Source organism: Necator americanus, chromosome II, assembly GCF_031761385.1.
Source record: "Necator americanus strain Aroian chromosome II, whole genome shotgun sequence".
Classification (NCBI taxonomy): domain Eukaryota; kingdom Metazoa; phylum Nematoda; class Chromadorea; order Rhabditida; family Ancylostomatidae; genus Necator; species Necator americanus.
The window spans coordinates 10,064,880-10,080,038 of record NC_087372.1 but is presented as its reverse complement, the minus strand read 5'-3'; the positions used below and the strand labels follow the sequence as shown (position 1 = coordinate 10,080,038).

General features: G+C 39.5%; 2 protein-coding genes across 2 annotated transcripts; one reads left to right on the top strand and one right to left on the bottom strand.

Annotated features, from left to right (window-relative positions):
* Positions 1-2,612: 2,612 nt before the first annotated feature.
* Positions 2,613-3,123, top strand: RB195_017357 (uncharacterized protein; the record flags this gene model as incomplete). Its single annotated transcript, XM_064184321.1, has 5 exons — positions 2,613-2,678; positions 2,743-2,785; positions 2,868-2,883; positions 2,936-3,008; positions 3,115-3,123. The coding sequence occupies 5 exons, from the start codon at positions 2,613-2,615 to the stop codon at positions 3,121-3,123; spliced, it is 207 nt and encodes a 68-aa protein (XP_064040202.1).
* A 7,532-nt stretch (positions 3,124-10,655) lies between these two features.
* Positions 10,656-14,748, bottom strand: RB195_017356 (uncharacterized protein; the record flags this gene model as incomplete). The annotated part of the gene is made up of 3 exons (XM_064184320.1): positions 10,656-10,774; positions 12,681-12,777; positions 14,698-14,748. 3 exons carry the CDS (start codon positions 14,746-14,748, stop codon positions 10,656-10,658), a joined length of 267 nt encoding a protein of 88 aa, XP_064040201.1.
* Positions 14,749-15,159: the final 411 nt, after the last annotated feature.

Below are 15,159 nucleotides of genomic sequence, written 5' to 3'. Positions count from 1 at the left end.
ATGCGGCATGAATCATCGAAGGTTGAGAAATCATGTGGTGAGCAATTTTCTCGAGAAAATGTCTTGGAACCCACTGTGGTATGCAAATAAAAAAGAAAATTATTCGGAAAATCTTGTTGTCCAAGAAAAGTCAAGTATAACACATTCAGAAGGACAAAGAAAGCAACGAATATTTTGACGACAATTTTTTTCCTTACCCAGTTTGAGATGGAACAATATAACCGAAAGTGATGACAATTTTTTTAAACCCAAATTTTAGAATTTTGTTCATTACCTAGTCTCTTGAACGTTAACATAGCAATAGAAATTTAGTCTGTAGTCGCGGAACATGGGACCTACTAAACAAATAATCCTTTCTCAATCTCATTCTATCGTTTTCCTTTGTCGTAGCGAACGAATAGGAACGAATTTCACTATATGGTGGCAGAGGACCAATTCTCGCTCGGCTACAAAATGACGTAGGTGTTGTCTTTACAGCAAGGATAGCGTTTACCTTTTAAACTTGAAGAATTCTTTTAAAAACTTGAAACATGAAAAAACCTACAACATGGAAAATCCTAGAAAATTTGGTTGGTGTTGGTCTGCATCAAAGAAGATGCCATCATATCCTCTGGATTCCACACGTGTGGAGCTCGTCAAGAAAAATGGCCGTTCTTAGGCTTTACATAAATTCTGGTGCTGCTTTAGTATGCAGTCATATCTTCCTAAGCGGCTAATCGTTCTGCAAAACTCGTTCTCGTCGAATATTCTCTGATCGAACGGACGAGAACCCAATAAAACAAGGGTTGTTGGGAATTTCCGACACACAGCAAAGTTATGACGGTCGTTATCGAAATTATCATACTGTGTTATTCCTGCCTGGACGCATTCAATCGACTTTTTTTTTAGTCTCTTCTGATCGTATATCCTATTGTGCAAGTGAGCCTCATTTTCCCAGCGAACATCACGGAATGTTCACGAAAAAACCCTGGGAGACGTTCTTGTTCACAAGCATTACTGCGCGAAAATTGCACTTGTAGCGCATATTAAAGGATTCCATTCCACAGTATGCTGGGAACTGTTTTGCGAGAATGTGAACAAATAACGAAGAAAATTGTTAATATTTCTGCGTCGATCTGGGAAACGGCTGCTCCTGTATTCTATCGACATTAAAAATGAATTTTCACGAGATTCTACAGGATTAGTAGTGCCTTAGGCGGCGCGTTGACTGGTGATACGTAGCCACAACACGACTGATTCGCGCTGACCTATCAGTTGGCTTAGAATCACGGTGAATAATATGCGGTAAGTTCCCTTGGTTGTCTAATCATACACGTACATATACGTCGCGGTCACGGTCACGGTATGCGGTCACGTATTACGGTAAATGTTCATGTTCATATAACTACGGAGTGCGGAACACGTTGCAGGATTTTTTCATTTCACAAGAAGATGTAAAGTATATCAATTTCTGTCGATTACACCTAGAAGAAAGATGATTTGTTTTTGTGGTAGATGTACGGTAGCAAAGGGTTCTGAATTGCATTCAAATTCAAATTTCAAATTTGAACTGGAACAAATCCATGAAGAAGTGGAATTATCGCATTACTTATCTGTAGATATGGATCAGAAAAAAAGAAGGAAAAGCTTAGCTAGATATTTTTGCTCGCATCACTCATTGACGGACATTTCGTTGAGGAAATGTCTAATCGTAAGTTGACTTTACATTACAATTGCGGAGAGCTTCAAAGAAAAAATTGACCGACACAATAAAAACGTTATTGATGTCCTTTTCGAACAAATTACACCTTTCGTTCAGATGTTGGCTCAAAATGAGAACTTTGTTTTGCATCATAAGAACGTACGTACATTTGCACTTTTGCACAAACAAATTGTTTGAAATGTGAAAAGTGCCATTGCACAGCATTGCACGAGTTATTGGATGATTAATAGAACTCGGGAATAAGTCTTGTCAAATGAAATGTTCTCGATCATTCACTAATTCGTCTGTTTCATCCCAATCTCCGTTTTGAGAAGTCGTCGTAGTGGCAGTTGAAAGTCGAAGCGAAGGGTTTTCTTTACAACTTTCAGTTTTGTCGGATAAATCAAAAGCAGGACAGTAATGAAAAAGAATGAAGAATGGCCGGGGAAATAAGAGCAAAATGGCGGCCGGCATCGTACTAAGAGTGCATCCGCCCGACATTGATCGGTGTCGGGCTGTGGTGGAGAGGCTGAAAGCCAGAAATCAAAGAAGAAAACCACTGACTCAGCGAAGATTATGGATCCTGGCGGATATGAAAAACGAGCATAAGCTAGGCTAATTATTTAAGGATTTAAGCTGGAGCTCAACCAACACCGCCATAGTGGATAGATTGTCTTTGTGGTGAATAATAGATTCTTGAGTAGATTCCTAGGCTTTTCCGGTGTCTAACTTCAACTACTGCCCGCCTACGTGCCATAGCTGATTCCATGGCAAAACTGGTTTCACTTGGAATATCCATTAAGCGATCCACTATCCTTGCATGGAACGAAAGAAAAACAATAACCGGAAACGCGTGAAATTCTTCGAAAAGTCATAAATCTCGATAGGACGAGGTCGATGACGTCACTGAAAAAGTGGTCGAAGATGAGTTATGCGAAAGATGGCGAGTTCTTCGAAACAGGAAACCTCACCAGAGGTACTCTTCACTGAGTACTTGGTCCGTCTAGTTCCATTTCTAAAGAAGGAAAGAGAGTGAAATCATGTAGATTATTCAATTTCAGTTAAATCTTCTGCGAAACGGAATGGAAGAAAAAAATACAAAAAGTGAACTTTTAACTAGAATTAAATTTTTCGATGAAGAATTATTATACGAACGAATAGACAAATCAATCTTCTAAAAAAGAAGAAAAGTGGACATGTAGGTATGTTTCCTCAGCCCGTTAAGAACATGAATCACAATCTTTTTTTTTAAAGAATAAGCCTGAGGAAAACATGGATGTGCTCCCATAAAGAAAAAAGACCGCGATTGGCCGGAGAAGTCAGGGAGGTTGGAAGTACTAAAAGTTACGATCTGCAGACAAAATTTGATTGTTGGTGATAGCCAGAAAGCTACAATACTAACCCTTATCTTCAGAGAGTACTAAAACTTTCAGAGAAATTGAAGAGTAGTGAAATTAACATTGAGAAAAAAAAATGGCTGAATGTCCTTCAAATGTCGATATCTCTCCTTCTAATCAAGTTCTGTTAGGTATCTGCAAAACCTGTAATAGTTGAAGCTGCACGCAGCCTCGTACATACGTATATTAGCGACTCTAGGGTATAAATCATTCTCAGTGATGGCTTTCCGATCGAACATTCTCATTATGTTCGGGACCTGCTGGTAAAATGTTTCGGACCGGACTAAGGTAAGAGCCATCTAAGGCAATATTGGAGTGATAAGGAAATATTCAAATCGTTCTATTTTTTAACACAATTCCAAAAAAATAAATAAATAAAACCATCCCCTTCTGCATTAGCAACTTAAACTCCACATAACCCCTTAATTACCACTATTTTATTTTCTTATTATCTTTCTAAACGAAGTTTGGGCTATTCTTTAAGAAATTTCGAAAGAAAAAGAACAAGAAGAGTGTAACTCGTAAGAAAAAAATACGTGAAATCATAGATACCTCTCCTACTGTGGTTAATCTGACCGGAGAACTGCTTCAGATACTTTGTGTAAGGAATTTTAAGCTTTTCCAGTGACATAGTAGGATATCAGAAAATATGTGTGGAAAAAAGTACTGTAGTTGGAATATTACGCAACGAGTTTCGCATACTAACGAAATAGAAAAAAAATTACTGTTCTATACACAAAAAAATAGAACAATTCTGGAGGACTGGAAGGTCAGAAGCATCATTTGTTTTAAAGGCATCACTCCACGAATCTGAAATGGTACGAATTTCAAGTGAAGTATTCGTATACGGGATCGTAGATTATGGAGAGAAGAGTGATTCCTTCGATTTTTTCCTAATTGCCGTAAAAAACGGCCCGGACGATACGGCTTCGAGCGATCCGGCGTGCTATTTTCTACAATGAATTCGGTTGGAGTGCGCCAGCTTTGTGCACACGCCGCATCTTCCGCACCGTTTTTTACGGCAATTAGGAAGAAATGGACGGAATCACCCCCTCTCCATAATCTACTATAAGAATACTCCACTTGGAATCCGTACCAGCTCAGATTCGTGGGGTGATGCCTTTAATGAAAACTGATGTGTCATCAGTATAAGCAATTTGATGGTATTTAACGATTTATTTGACGACTGCGCGACTAACTGATGACCAAGCACCGATGAGCCACTCACTTTCAACGGTTATTTTTCTAATTTTTTAGAGGAGCTTTTTATACTCAGTCGGTTTATTATTACTACTATTTCCTTGTTCAAATATAGCTCCACAAAAGTCTACTGGTTTCGGTTTATGCTAAAAAGCGCGCTGTCGTCAATCGGTTAAAAATATCTGATTTAACGAGCGAGAAAAATTGTCTGCATTTTCGTGCTTGGAATCATCGTACAACGTTTTCGGGACATAATTAGCTCTATAATAGGTATAAAAAACAAAGGAATTCATATAGTACATACATTTATACTAGTATAATTCTGCAGATGTGCAAATGCTGACAGAACGTACGAGGAAGAGAGATGGAAAGAATATTTTCAAACAAATTAGATATTAGATCTCAGAAGCTTCACTGCTGCAGATATCAGGAATGATCGAAATGTTCGGAATAACCAGAAATTTAAATGTAGCCTATGAAAAATACAAATAAATTTAAAAAAAAACTAACTGAACGTCTTAAACGCTAAAAATTAATGTTAAACCTGCAAATAACCTCCATGACACTTTGATGTACGTTGCATAACTCCACTAGAGCAGAGTTCTAGTTGTCATCACTAGCCAAGCATGTACACCTTTAGGAGCAGCAAGTAGCTCTGCTCAAAACAATCGTGTAGGGCAGTTGATGGCTGTTGGTTGGTCGGCTGCTTCGCCCAAATACGCCAAAATACTGAGAATCCATGGGGACACTGAAATAGGATAAGAAGTGTCAGCATAATAGTTGCGCATGATGAATAGCTGTCGAAAAAATTGTCGGATAAGGATATTCAGATTACAACGAGGTAAGGAGAATGAGTGACATGTTTATTTCAATGAAAACGAAGTTTAAAAAAAAAGAGAATGGAAAAGAAGCTGACAATAAAGTGCAGAGTGTACCGATCAGTGCTTATAAAAAGTTTTAAGGAAGTTACACATTGATAAAGACATAGTTTCTAACAAGAAATAGTAACAGTACCGAAGCATTGGCGTTACTTGAAAAAAAATTGTTGTTGTTAAAAATTGAAAAAAAGCTATGGGGCTCGGAGACCGATAAGCACCATGTTGTGTGTTGCATTTTGAAAAAAAACTGTTGATCCCATTTGTTTTTTTTTCCAAGTGCTTTTATCACAACTACAATTTATTAGCTTTTTACCTTTCGGTTTTGTACTCGCTAATAGACTATTGATTAAGCAAATAAAAATTCAAATACAATAGAAGAAAGGCACGATCGAATAAAGAAGTGTAAGAAACATATCTCGGGAACAAAATGCGGAAACCAATTGCTCCTGAAATCCTTCAGAGAACTGCAAAAAAGGCAGGAAGGAACGATAGAACAGCAGAAAAGTCACGTTTGGGGTATAATTAAAAGATTAGCACAACCCTACTGCTGGGTTTTGTTATGAGAAGCTGAGCTACCTGATACTAATACTCTTATCTCATAAGTTTGCAGCTTTTCTCCTATGAATGGTTACCTTAACGTAACAAACCATCAATTGCAACAACAACAAAATACAGATCAAGTGACCAAGCACATCCCCCCAGAAGCTCCATCACATATTTGTTATCCAGATGAATGAGACGAAAAACCCGTTAGCGAGGAGGTGTTCATGTTTGTTTCACCCCCCTAATTGGGCTGTGGAGGGAAGTGATGTTGATCTTAGATGCCTTGCGCTATACATTTGTGACGGGAGGATGTTTTCAGCATGTTTAGAATTCTGATTAATTCTATTAATTAGTAGAATAATTCTTAAGGAAAGATTTGAAAGGGATTCTTCCAATCCTGCAAGTTCTGCATCAATTAGAAATTAAAGAGATATCCAAAAAAAAATCGGCCAGTTCATCGTTCTATCTCTCCTCGCATCGTATCATTGTTTTATGGCGAATAAACTTGTCTAATATCACACATGCAGCGACTTAACGAATCCAGAAATAGGCTGCTGAAGTGAGGACATCACTAGTTCTAATTTGTTGGGCACTTCTCCGAAAGAAAGCAACTTTCAAAGCAATTTTTGGTGATTAAACCCGTGATTAGCCTTAGTAAATATCTAAGTTGGATCAAATAAGGAATGAAAACACTATCCACAAAATGCAGTTGGATAGAGTTTTCCTCTGAGTCATTATGGAAAACGGGGTAAATTGAAAAAAAAAAATTGGAAAGGAGCGAAGGCGGTATGAAAAGGGGAAAAGAGCCACCATAAAATGCTATCAACACGTAAGAAAGGTAAATAGGTGCTAATCCAGAAGTTTCCAGATATGTTTGGAGGTCGCAGTGAAGGTCACACCACATGCATATGAGTGGTCAGAGTCTTGTGAGGGGAACACAGACAGACGATGTTACTTATTTCAACACTTGCACTTGTAATTCGATAATTACATTACATTAATTAATTTAATGTAATTCCTACAATATCTTCATATTCATTCATTTCACTCGCTCTTTTTTTATATCATATCCCACAAATCATCTTCAAATCCCACAAACTGCGGCTGAAAGAACAAGGAAGAACAATATGACAACAAAACAACGCAGATCCAAAATATCAAAAAAAAAAGAGAGATTTATTTGAAAAACGATTTGAAGCATTATTTTATTAACATACTTTATATGGGAGTTTAGACATATTTTATATCTAACATATATTTTGTACGGGATCGCATATACGAATCTAATTGCTACCAATCCAGACGGCCTTGCTCGTAGGAAATTCTCGGGCATTTTGATACATGCTCAAGGCACCTACGAATTATAGAACTTGAGCGGCTATAAGGCGGTAGTTGTCCAGATATTGCAAAAAGGTGCTGTTGTCCAGCAAACCGCCAAACTCCAGCCAAAGTAAGTCAAAGTACCTAGAGAAAGGACGGAAAGCTTGTTAGAAACTCTTCGTTTCGCTGAAATGCCGAACACTTTCGGTTCGTAGCCGGTCGGGTTACTTAGTGTCCACAGGCAGTTCATACTAGGCGCCAAGTCTCGCAGAATGTGGAACAGTGACCGAATGAATGAATTCTGTGCGAGCTCTTTCTGCAGATCGAAAAGAATTTCGCAGAGCAGTTTTCAAGGACGACGTGGTTCGGTGAAAATGCGAGTAACTGCATCAGGTGATAACACAAGCACGTCGATCAAGTCAAAGTAAATGAAAACGTATTTTGTATAGCAGTTATTTCGTAGTGGAAGTAATCACGTGAGTAATAAAACCATCAAAGACGACAAAAAAATCACCTGGCCGCTGGTCCACGTTGTACTTCACAATTCATTACAACATGAAAAAAACAGAAATAGGTGAATCGGTAAAAACAACTATTTCTAGAGCGATCCAAAAGGAAAAAAAAAGTGGCGAGATAAAATAAACTAAAAGAGAACTTCTACTCTACTCTCTTTGTTCTTCTACTTAATTTTCTTCTCATACACTACATAGAAACTGATTTCTATGTCCGTTTTTTTCGTTGAATGGAGGACGGGACGAACAGCGACACAAAATAAAAATGAAAGAACATCAACTATCATACAGTTCCAGTTTCCTCTCCAGAGATGGTTGAATATGAAAAAAAAGAAAATTGTTCAAAAAGTGAGTATTTTTGTGAATAGAAGTTCACGGAAAAAAAAGAGGAGAGAGAGACGAGTGTCTCAAATGAGTGCCACACTGCGATATTGGGAGCTTTTTTGTATGACATATCACCATGGCATGGATAGTCAGGAAAACAAAAAAAAAATACACGTACTGACACTACAACTACCGAACACGCGACGAAAACACCGTTAATCTTCATCCATGCTCAGGGATATGTCTTGTCTTTACGAAATCAGACTAAGAAATGTAGGCACTTCTCAGAGGATGGAGATGAACCTCACGCTTCACCTCCTTTCTATCGCATTCGCGACAGTCAGTCCTAATTCGATGAAAATCTCAGCATTCTGAGAAAAAAAAACCTTCCAGATCATATAAGACATAGGACTACAGGTATTTTGTAGGGCGCAGAAATGCTTTGTTCCCAACAGGAAAGGTTCCAGTCTAAACTTCTAATGGAACTATTAGTCCAGATTTCGACGAGATACCAGTAATACGTTGTTGTCTGATCCCGTTGACCCGATTCCCGTACAAGTTCAAGGTAAATCTGTAAAGATCTGGAAAAAGTAGGTGAACATGAAGCAAACCGGGTACACTGCATACTGTCACACTGCATAACTTAATCACAACCACATCGCCCCGCCCTCATTCCTGGCTGCTTAAAATCCATCAAAAATCGTGCAAAAACGAAAGTGGAGTGGAGAAACGAAAATATTTTTGTTCTCCCCCTACTAAAACTTCCTCCTAACAGAGCGGATGAGGCGAAAAATAGGGCTGCTATGAGGCAAAAACATTGTGAATTTGCCGCACATGCACACATACACACAACCCAGCCGGCTGGCTGGCTGTCGTTGGACAAGATCGTGTCGGGCACGACGAAAACAAGCCCACGGACGGACGGAGGCGAACGGGGGGCGATTCGAAAACAGAGCGTGTTTTTTCCAGTATCTAAGCTGATCGATGTTGTATAGTACGAACGTCCACATACACAAATCGCACCGCTTCACTACTATACTACGGTAGGTGTCCCTGTGAGTTTTTTTGTTGGAACATCCAAACCAAGAAATTTTGGAGGAGATCAAAGATTGTACGAGGTTCACCAGCCTGTGCTCAAAGCGTCACTCCGTCATGGAATCACGACTAATATAAGAGGAAACGGTGGTTTGTTTAAGAGGAAATACAAATACGAATTTTCACGGATGCAACACTGCCCCCGATGCATTGCATCCGTGAAAAATCTCTTCTCTCCAGGTCACTGTAGATAAGAATCATCTACTTGATAGGATTGTTCAGAAAGCACAGGAACATTATCATATATTTCCTACATTTGCTGCATTCGTGTACGTAATGGCCTAGAGAAGGCGAATTGCAAGTTACTGTTTCATGCAGGGAAGTACCGCAGCACATTATTTCACGGAAGTGCTCGTGGACGTTAGCGACTGTGATGAATAGTAGGACTCGATAGAGTGAGTGAAATTCAGACAGCTGGATTCAAGGCACGACAGAAAGGCGAAAGTAATAGGCCAGGAAAATTCCAAGGATGCTTGCACAGACTGTGGTCATGATTATCTGCATTTACTCGGTTATTTGAAGTCTATTATTTCCTGATCCACAATACAAATTCAGCAATCAAAGCATTTTAGAGAGATTATCACAAAGAGTGACCAATTCTATGCTACTGCGGAACTCCCGCACATTCTCTACAGCTAGCTCTATAGCGGTATGAGGACTTGCAGCAACAGATGCGCTACGTCCATGTAACGAGAATCACTTCGATCACCCCGCAGAAATTGAGCATCGCTGACTGTAGAACTTAAAAATCCAGCCTACAATCCAAAATTATTCTTTAGATAAAATTTCGCTTCATTGCTTTTTGCCTTTTTAAAATAATTTTGCTGATCCTACAAGAAGAAAAGAATGTAAGGATTTCCAAGCGAACAAAAGTTGTGAAGAAAAGACATATCAGCTTATTCATCAAGTTTATTTGAAAAAAAAAATTACTCGATGTTATTTCTATGATTATTACTCAGAAAAATCAGGTTACGGTTACTGGCGGTAAAGTGCATTCTTAGGCAGTGAAGAGAAAATGATAATTGGCTGTCTGTGGGCAGAATCGTCACAGTGCCTGGCACTAATGAAAGGTTTGCGCTGGGCGATGATAAGGCTCCAGGGACCCCTCCATAGTTGTAATATTGTTACATTATTTTTAGAAGGATGACATTATCCTAACTGTGCACCTTCTTGCACCGCCTGCACCGTTAGAATAATGTCATTTTTCTCGTGAAACACCCTCGAAGAAACGTTCAATCATAAAGAGAAGAAATTTTTCGTTATAACAACAGAAACATTAAAAAAATTATTTTGAAGGTGAGCACATTATTTTTTCATCCAGTGGTTATAGCCATGCTACGCTGATATCATCATTTGGCGAAGTCGTTAGGACGATATTTTAAAAATAGCTTATTCTTAGGTGATGTAATGTTAGCGGTACTCATTTTCTCATGATGTGCCAAAAAAAAGAAGATCTGAAACAAATAAATCCTTTTTTTTAGTCTAGTAAAAATGTCACAAATGCCACAAAATAACGCGACAATTCCCTGGAATTTGAACCGAGATTGACACGATCAAATGCTAGCCCCACCCATTTGTTATTTTCGGTGACTTTGACACAACGCTTCAATGGCTTCAACAACAGGACGGGACGATACTCGGAAAGAATTACGGTAATAATAAATTTGTAAACAGTCACTCACTCTATTTGTAGTTAACATGTTTTTCAGCACATTGATCTACGATATATGGGTTGTTGCTGTTTTGACACCTCGTTCAACGCATAGACACAGACACATTGGCTGCGTTTAGCGATTTTCGGGCGTACATACACGTAGATGCTATCTGAATTACCGTAGATAATAGATCAATAATGTACAGCGGAAAGAAATGATTTTATGAAAACGTTGAACATTTTTGGAGTTGGTTTTTAACGGTTGCGAGCTAATAAAGATATTCTGGAGGTATTAGATGCTCCAAAATGAGAGGTCCAACCGATGATTTCATATGCCGAATAGTTCGTCTGCGACAAAACTCTTCCGGATCCCCTCTTTCCAGCAGCAGATGTAGAGAACAATCTATAAACTGTGGGAATGACAATTTCTGAGACAGATTCTCGGACTCGGACCTGAACTTATTCCTTATATAGACTCCAAAAATCTAGCTCCTAACTCCAAAAATGTTCAATAGCTTAAGAACTCAGATGTGAACGAGACGTTCGATCGCAGCCGAGTAGCTAGGGCCTGTGGCTCGGTGAAACTACGGAGAAGGCATCGAAAAGCATCCAAAAATCCTCTCATTTTTCACAGATGGTAGGAAATTAGTCACTTCTTTTTAAAAAATGGTTCACCTCCACTCGGCAATGCTTCCTACATCAAAAAGCAGCTACAACAAAACCTTTCATTTCATTTTCAGACTGATTTCAGACGATTTCCAACAATTTTTACCTAAATTTGGAAGCCGATAGGGCACTGCGTCAGAGGATGTGATTCTGTGACCAGAATCTCTAACCGGTAAATTGTAAACTATTAGAGAACGTAAAAAAGACAATAAAAAACTTCTATATAGTTTACAAAAATGCAAAAAAAACCTCATACAGAAAATGTTAGAAGCACAAGAATTCCTTCGGCTTTTTTTTTCTTTCCGATTAGCACTAATTGAAGGAATTCTTAAGGATCTGACATAATTTCTGCATTAGGGTTTTGTGCAGAAACAAGCTATCTAAGAGTTTTATTATTGTCTTTTAGTGTTTTCTAATGTTTTAAAATTTTCCGAGAACAGCTGCCACAGAATCACGGGATGAATGGGACCACCACAGCAGTACGGAAACTCATTGCTTCGCAACCAAGCGCCAATACCACTCAATATTCGAGAACCATTGCAATTAGCAGGCGTTTTGATGTGCAGGAAAAACCGCATAAAGGACAGCCTACGGAAAGTTAGGAGTACTTTTTTGTAGCCTTTAATTAGGGGGTCAGAATTCCAGTCCATGATTCGTGATACCCTCGCAAATGCAGAAGGGGGCAACAGAATCAATTCGCATATTTTCCATGTATCTTAGAGCAACTAGGAAAAACTTTGCGAAAACGTAATGTGCCTTGGCCGCAGAACATGCCCCATCATATTTTCTCGTCTAATCTTTTACATCCTAAATACCGTGCAAAACAAAAACGTTGTTTACCATGCAAGGAATTTAGATGGCGTAAATACGTCGGCAAGAAAAACATGCGGCGGAAATTAGTCGACGTCAAGTCCTGGGATTCACGGCTTTGAACAGCTTACAGTACTTCTCGAGGGGATCGTTAAACTCGATGATTAAGGCACTGTCACTTATCATAATATAACTAGACGCCTTTTTTTCTCGTAACGAATTAAGTAGAACGGATAAGTCGAGCCGCTTGATCCGATTAAAAAAGGCTTTCCGAGATTTGTTTATCAGCATGAGCTCCGGTCGTCTCTTTAGTGAAGGGGTGAAAGATTAGTTAGGGTCAGACTCGAGTTTAGAACGCTTCGAGAAATCTGTATAGAACTTTCGGCTTCCGGCTTTCGGCAAAACATGTGAGGGTAGTGGGTTACTGTACTGGTCTTGAAAAAGATATCAGTCCATTTCACATTCGAAGCAGTTGAGGTGATCTCTACTTTCATTCTCAAAGGTAGAGAACCAAAACGGAGAACTCTTGTGGATTAAATGAATTAAAAACCTTACTGTTGGCCTAGGAGGGAGACGGCTCTGTGACCGTCTTCTTGGTACCTGCGTTCTTTCTGCTTCGATCTGTGCTTCCGAAACCTTGACGAACTGAAGGAGGAGACAAAAGAACCATGGAACTGCTAATCGAAATTGGTTGTTCCTGAAATCGCACTTTACCCAAGTGAAAAATGGGATTCAAAGTTCTCCCCTATATCGACGATGCAAGTTCGGAGACGCTACTTCTCCGTCTGACGAAGTGAAATCGGGTGCTTTCAGATATATGAAGGGTTTCAATGATAGTCCATAAATGAGAAATATGGCTTTCTTTGTATTCCTCGCCTCGAAACTTCCGCATACGTCAAGGACGAATGGAATTGACTGACGTCCGCTCGAACAAATCGAGGACATGCAGATGGACAACTGATTAAAGATGATTGCAGTCCGGAATATTGTGACATCTATAATCCAGAAGAATAGCCATCAACGAAGAAGGAATTTAAAAGGATTGTTTTAATGTGCCTTGTTGCTCATCAAATTGCTGCAGTAAAAGTAAGAATTACTATTGTATATCCAATAAATACATATAATCTAATTGAAAAAACCAGTTCTCCCACTAGGTAAAAGATCTTTTTTGAAGAAGGTGGTAAGAGAGTTGTTATGGTCGAGCCCAGTTCTTTTTTCCCTAGCTGTTTTTTTAAAAACAAAACGCCATCATTGAATCAGAATTTTCGAACTTTTTGAAAGAAATGTGGAAATCACAGTTATCTTCAAGACCTCTCAGCATCCAAGGTTATCAGAGAGAGAATGAGGTGGAGCGCCAAAAAAGTGCATTGTCTCCTGGAGAATGTGTTAGGTATCTTTTTAAAAAAAATTGAAAGGATGAAAGTGTACTTTTGCGAGACGTTGATCAATCTCTTTGTGATGCGCCAATGCATTCCACTTCATTTCCGGATCGTAAGCGTCACGGGCACGTATGTCTCCGATAAAATGACTTGTTGAAGCCAACCTATGAATTATGTCAGTGTCCATATCGTCGTCATGTACGAGGGGAGGGGGGAACTCAAGAGGTACTCGAGGTACCCGAGCTAACTGGGTGCAGCCGACAAGATAGGATAGAGCAAGTTAAAGGCATCACCCCACGAATCTGAGGTGGTACGGATTTCAGGTGGAGTATTCTTATACGGTATAGAAGATTATTGAGAGGTGGGGGGTTGCTGTAAAAAACGGCCTGGAAGATGCGGCACGTGCACAATGCTGGCGCGCTCCAATCGAACTCGTTGTAGAAAATAGCGCCCCGGAACGCCCGAAGTCACATCCTCCGGGCCGTTTTTTTTGCGGCAATTAAGAGGAAATAGGCGGAATCACCCCTCTCTCCATAATCTACGATCCCGTTTACGAATACTCCACTTGAAATTCGTACCACCTCAGATTCGTAGAGTGATGCCTTTAAGGGAACTTAACACAAGCCAAGTGAAATATCTCAACGTTTTCTCATATAAATACATACAAGCATATAAATACCTCAAAACACATGCGAAGGAGGCACCGAATCCGCCAACGGAAAGTTAACGACGCAATGGCGGATTTCACAGAAGAGTTGGAATCTAGTATTTATTTCACCACAACCACAATCGCTATCAAGCGTTAAATGTCTCGCATTGTTAGGGAAAAGACTATATAAGAAGTATATTTACAGTATATGTATGTGATATATTTCTTTTTTGTCGTAAGAGTTAAAGTTTGGCTTCAAACTATTCTCTAGTCACTCATTTCATTGAATTTTAGAGTTCCTAAATCGCTACTCAAGCTTAGTGTCATAATTTGTCTTAGCTAACTTAACTTTAACTCTTCTTGTCCTGTCTTGCCAGCTGCACCACAGTAGCTCGGGTATATCCTGATGCGCACCCGTTTCACCTTCTCGCCATTGCAGTACCCACCGTAGTGAATAAGAAATATTTTACAAAATTCCCGATGACAAATAATGACTCAGATCAGGGCCCTCCTCACCAGACAGAATGCACTCATTCCACCTTCGCCTTCAGTTATTGAAAGCACTATTGAAAGTCCCGTCTTTTCGAACCTTTCTGTCATTTCCTGCTTGATCGACGTTGCATCTTTCAAGTGCCGCCATTTCAACATCTGGATATGAGGTTTCAGCTGTCTTCGTAAAAGAAATCTTAGAAAAAAAAACACAAACAGGCGACATCACTGAAAGAATGTAGTATAGTATGGTTAAAACGACATGAAGCACGGCGCAGTTGCGTAAGCGGCTGCGGTCGAAGCGATGCAGTGGAGCGTAGCGGTCAGGATCGAGTGGGGACCCGGGGCGAATGAGCGATGAAGTGCTAGAATCGCTGCAGTTCGGAATGGAATGATTCCAACCGCAATTTTCACCGCGTCGCATGAAGCGCAGCCACTTATCCAACTGGTTCGTGTTTCATGTTGTTTTGACCCGACTATAACTTCACAGATAGGAAATATTCCTTCAGACTGTGTAACTGCACCGCAAATGTTAGAAACGACGCAGAAAAATGAAGAAATT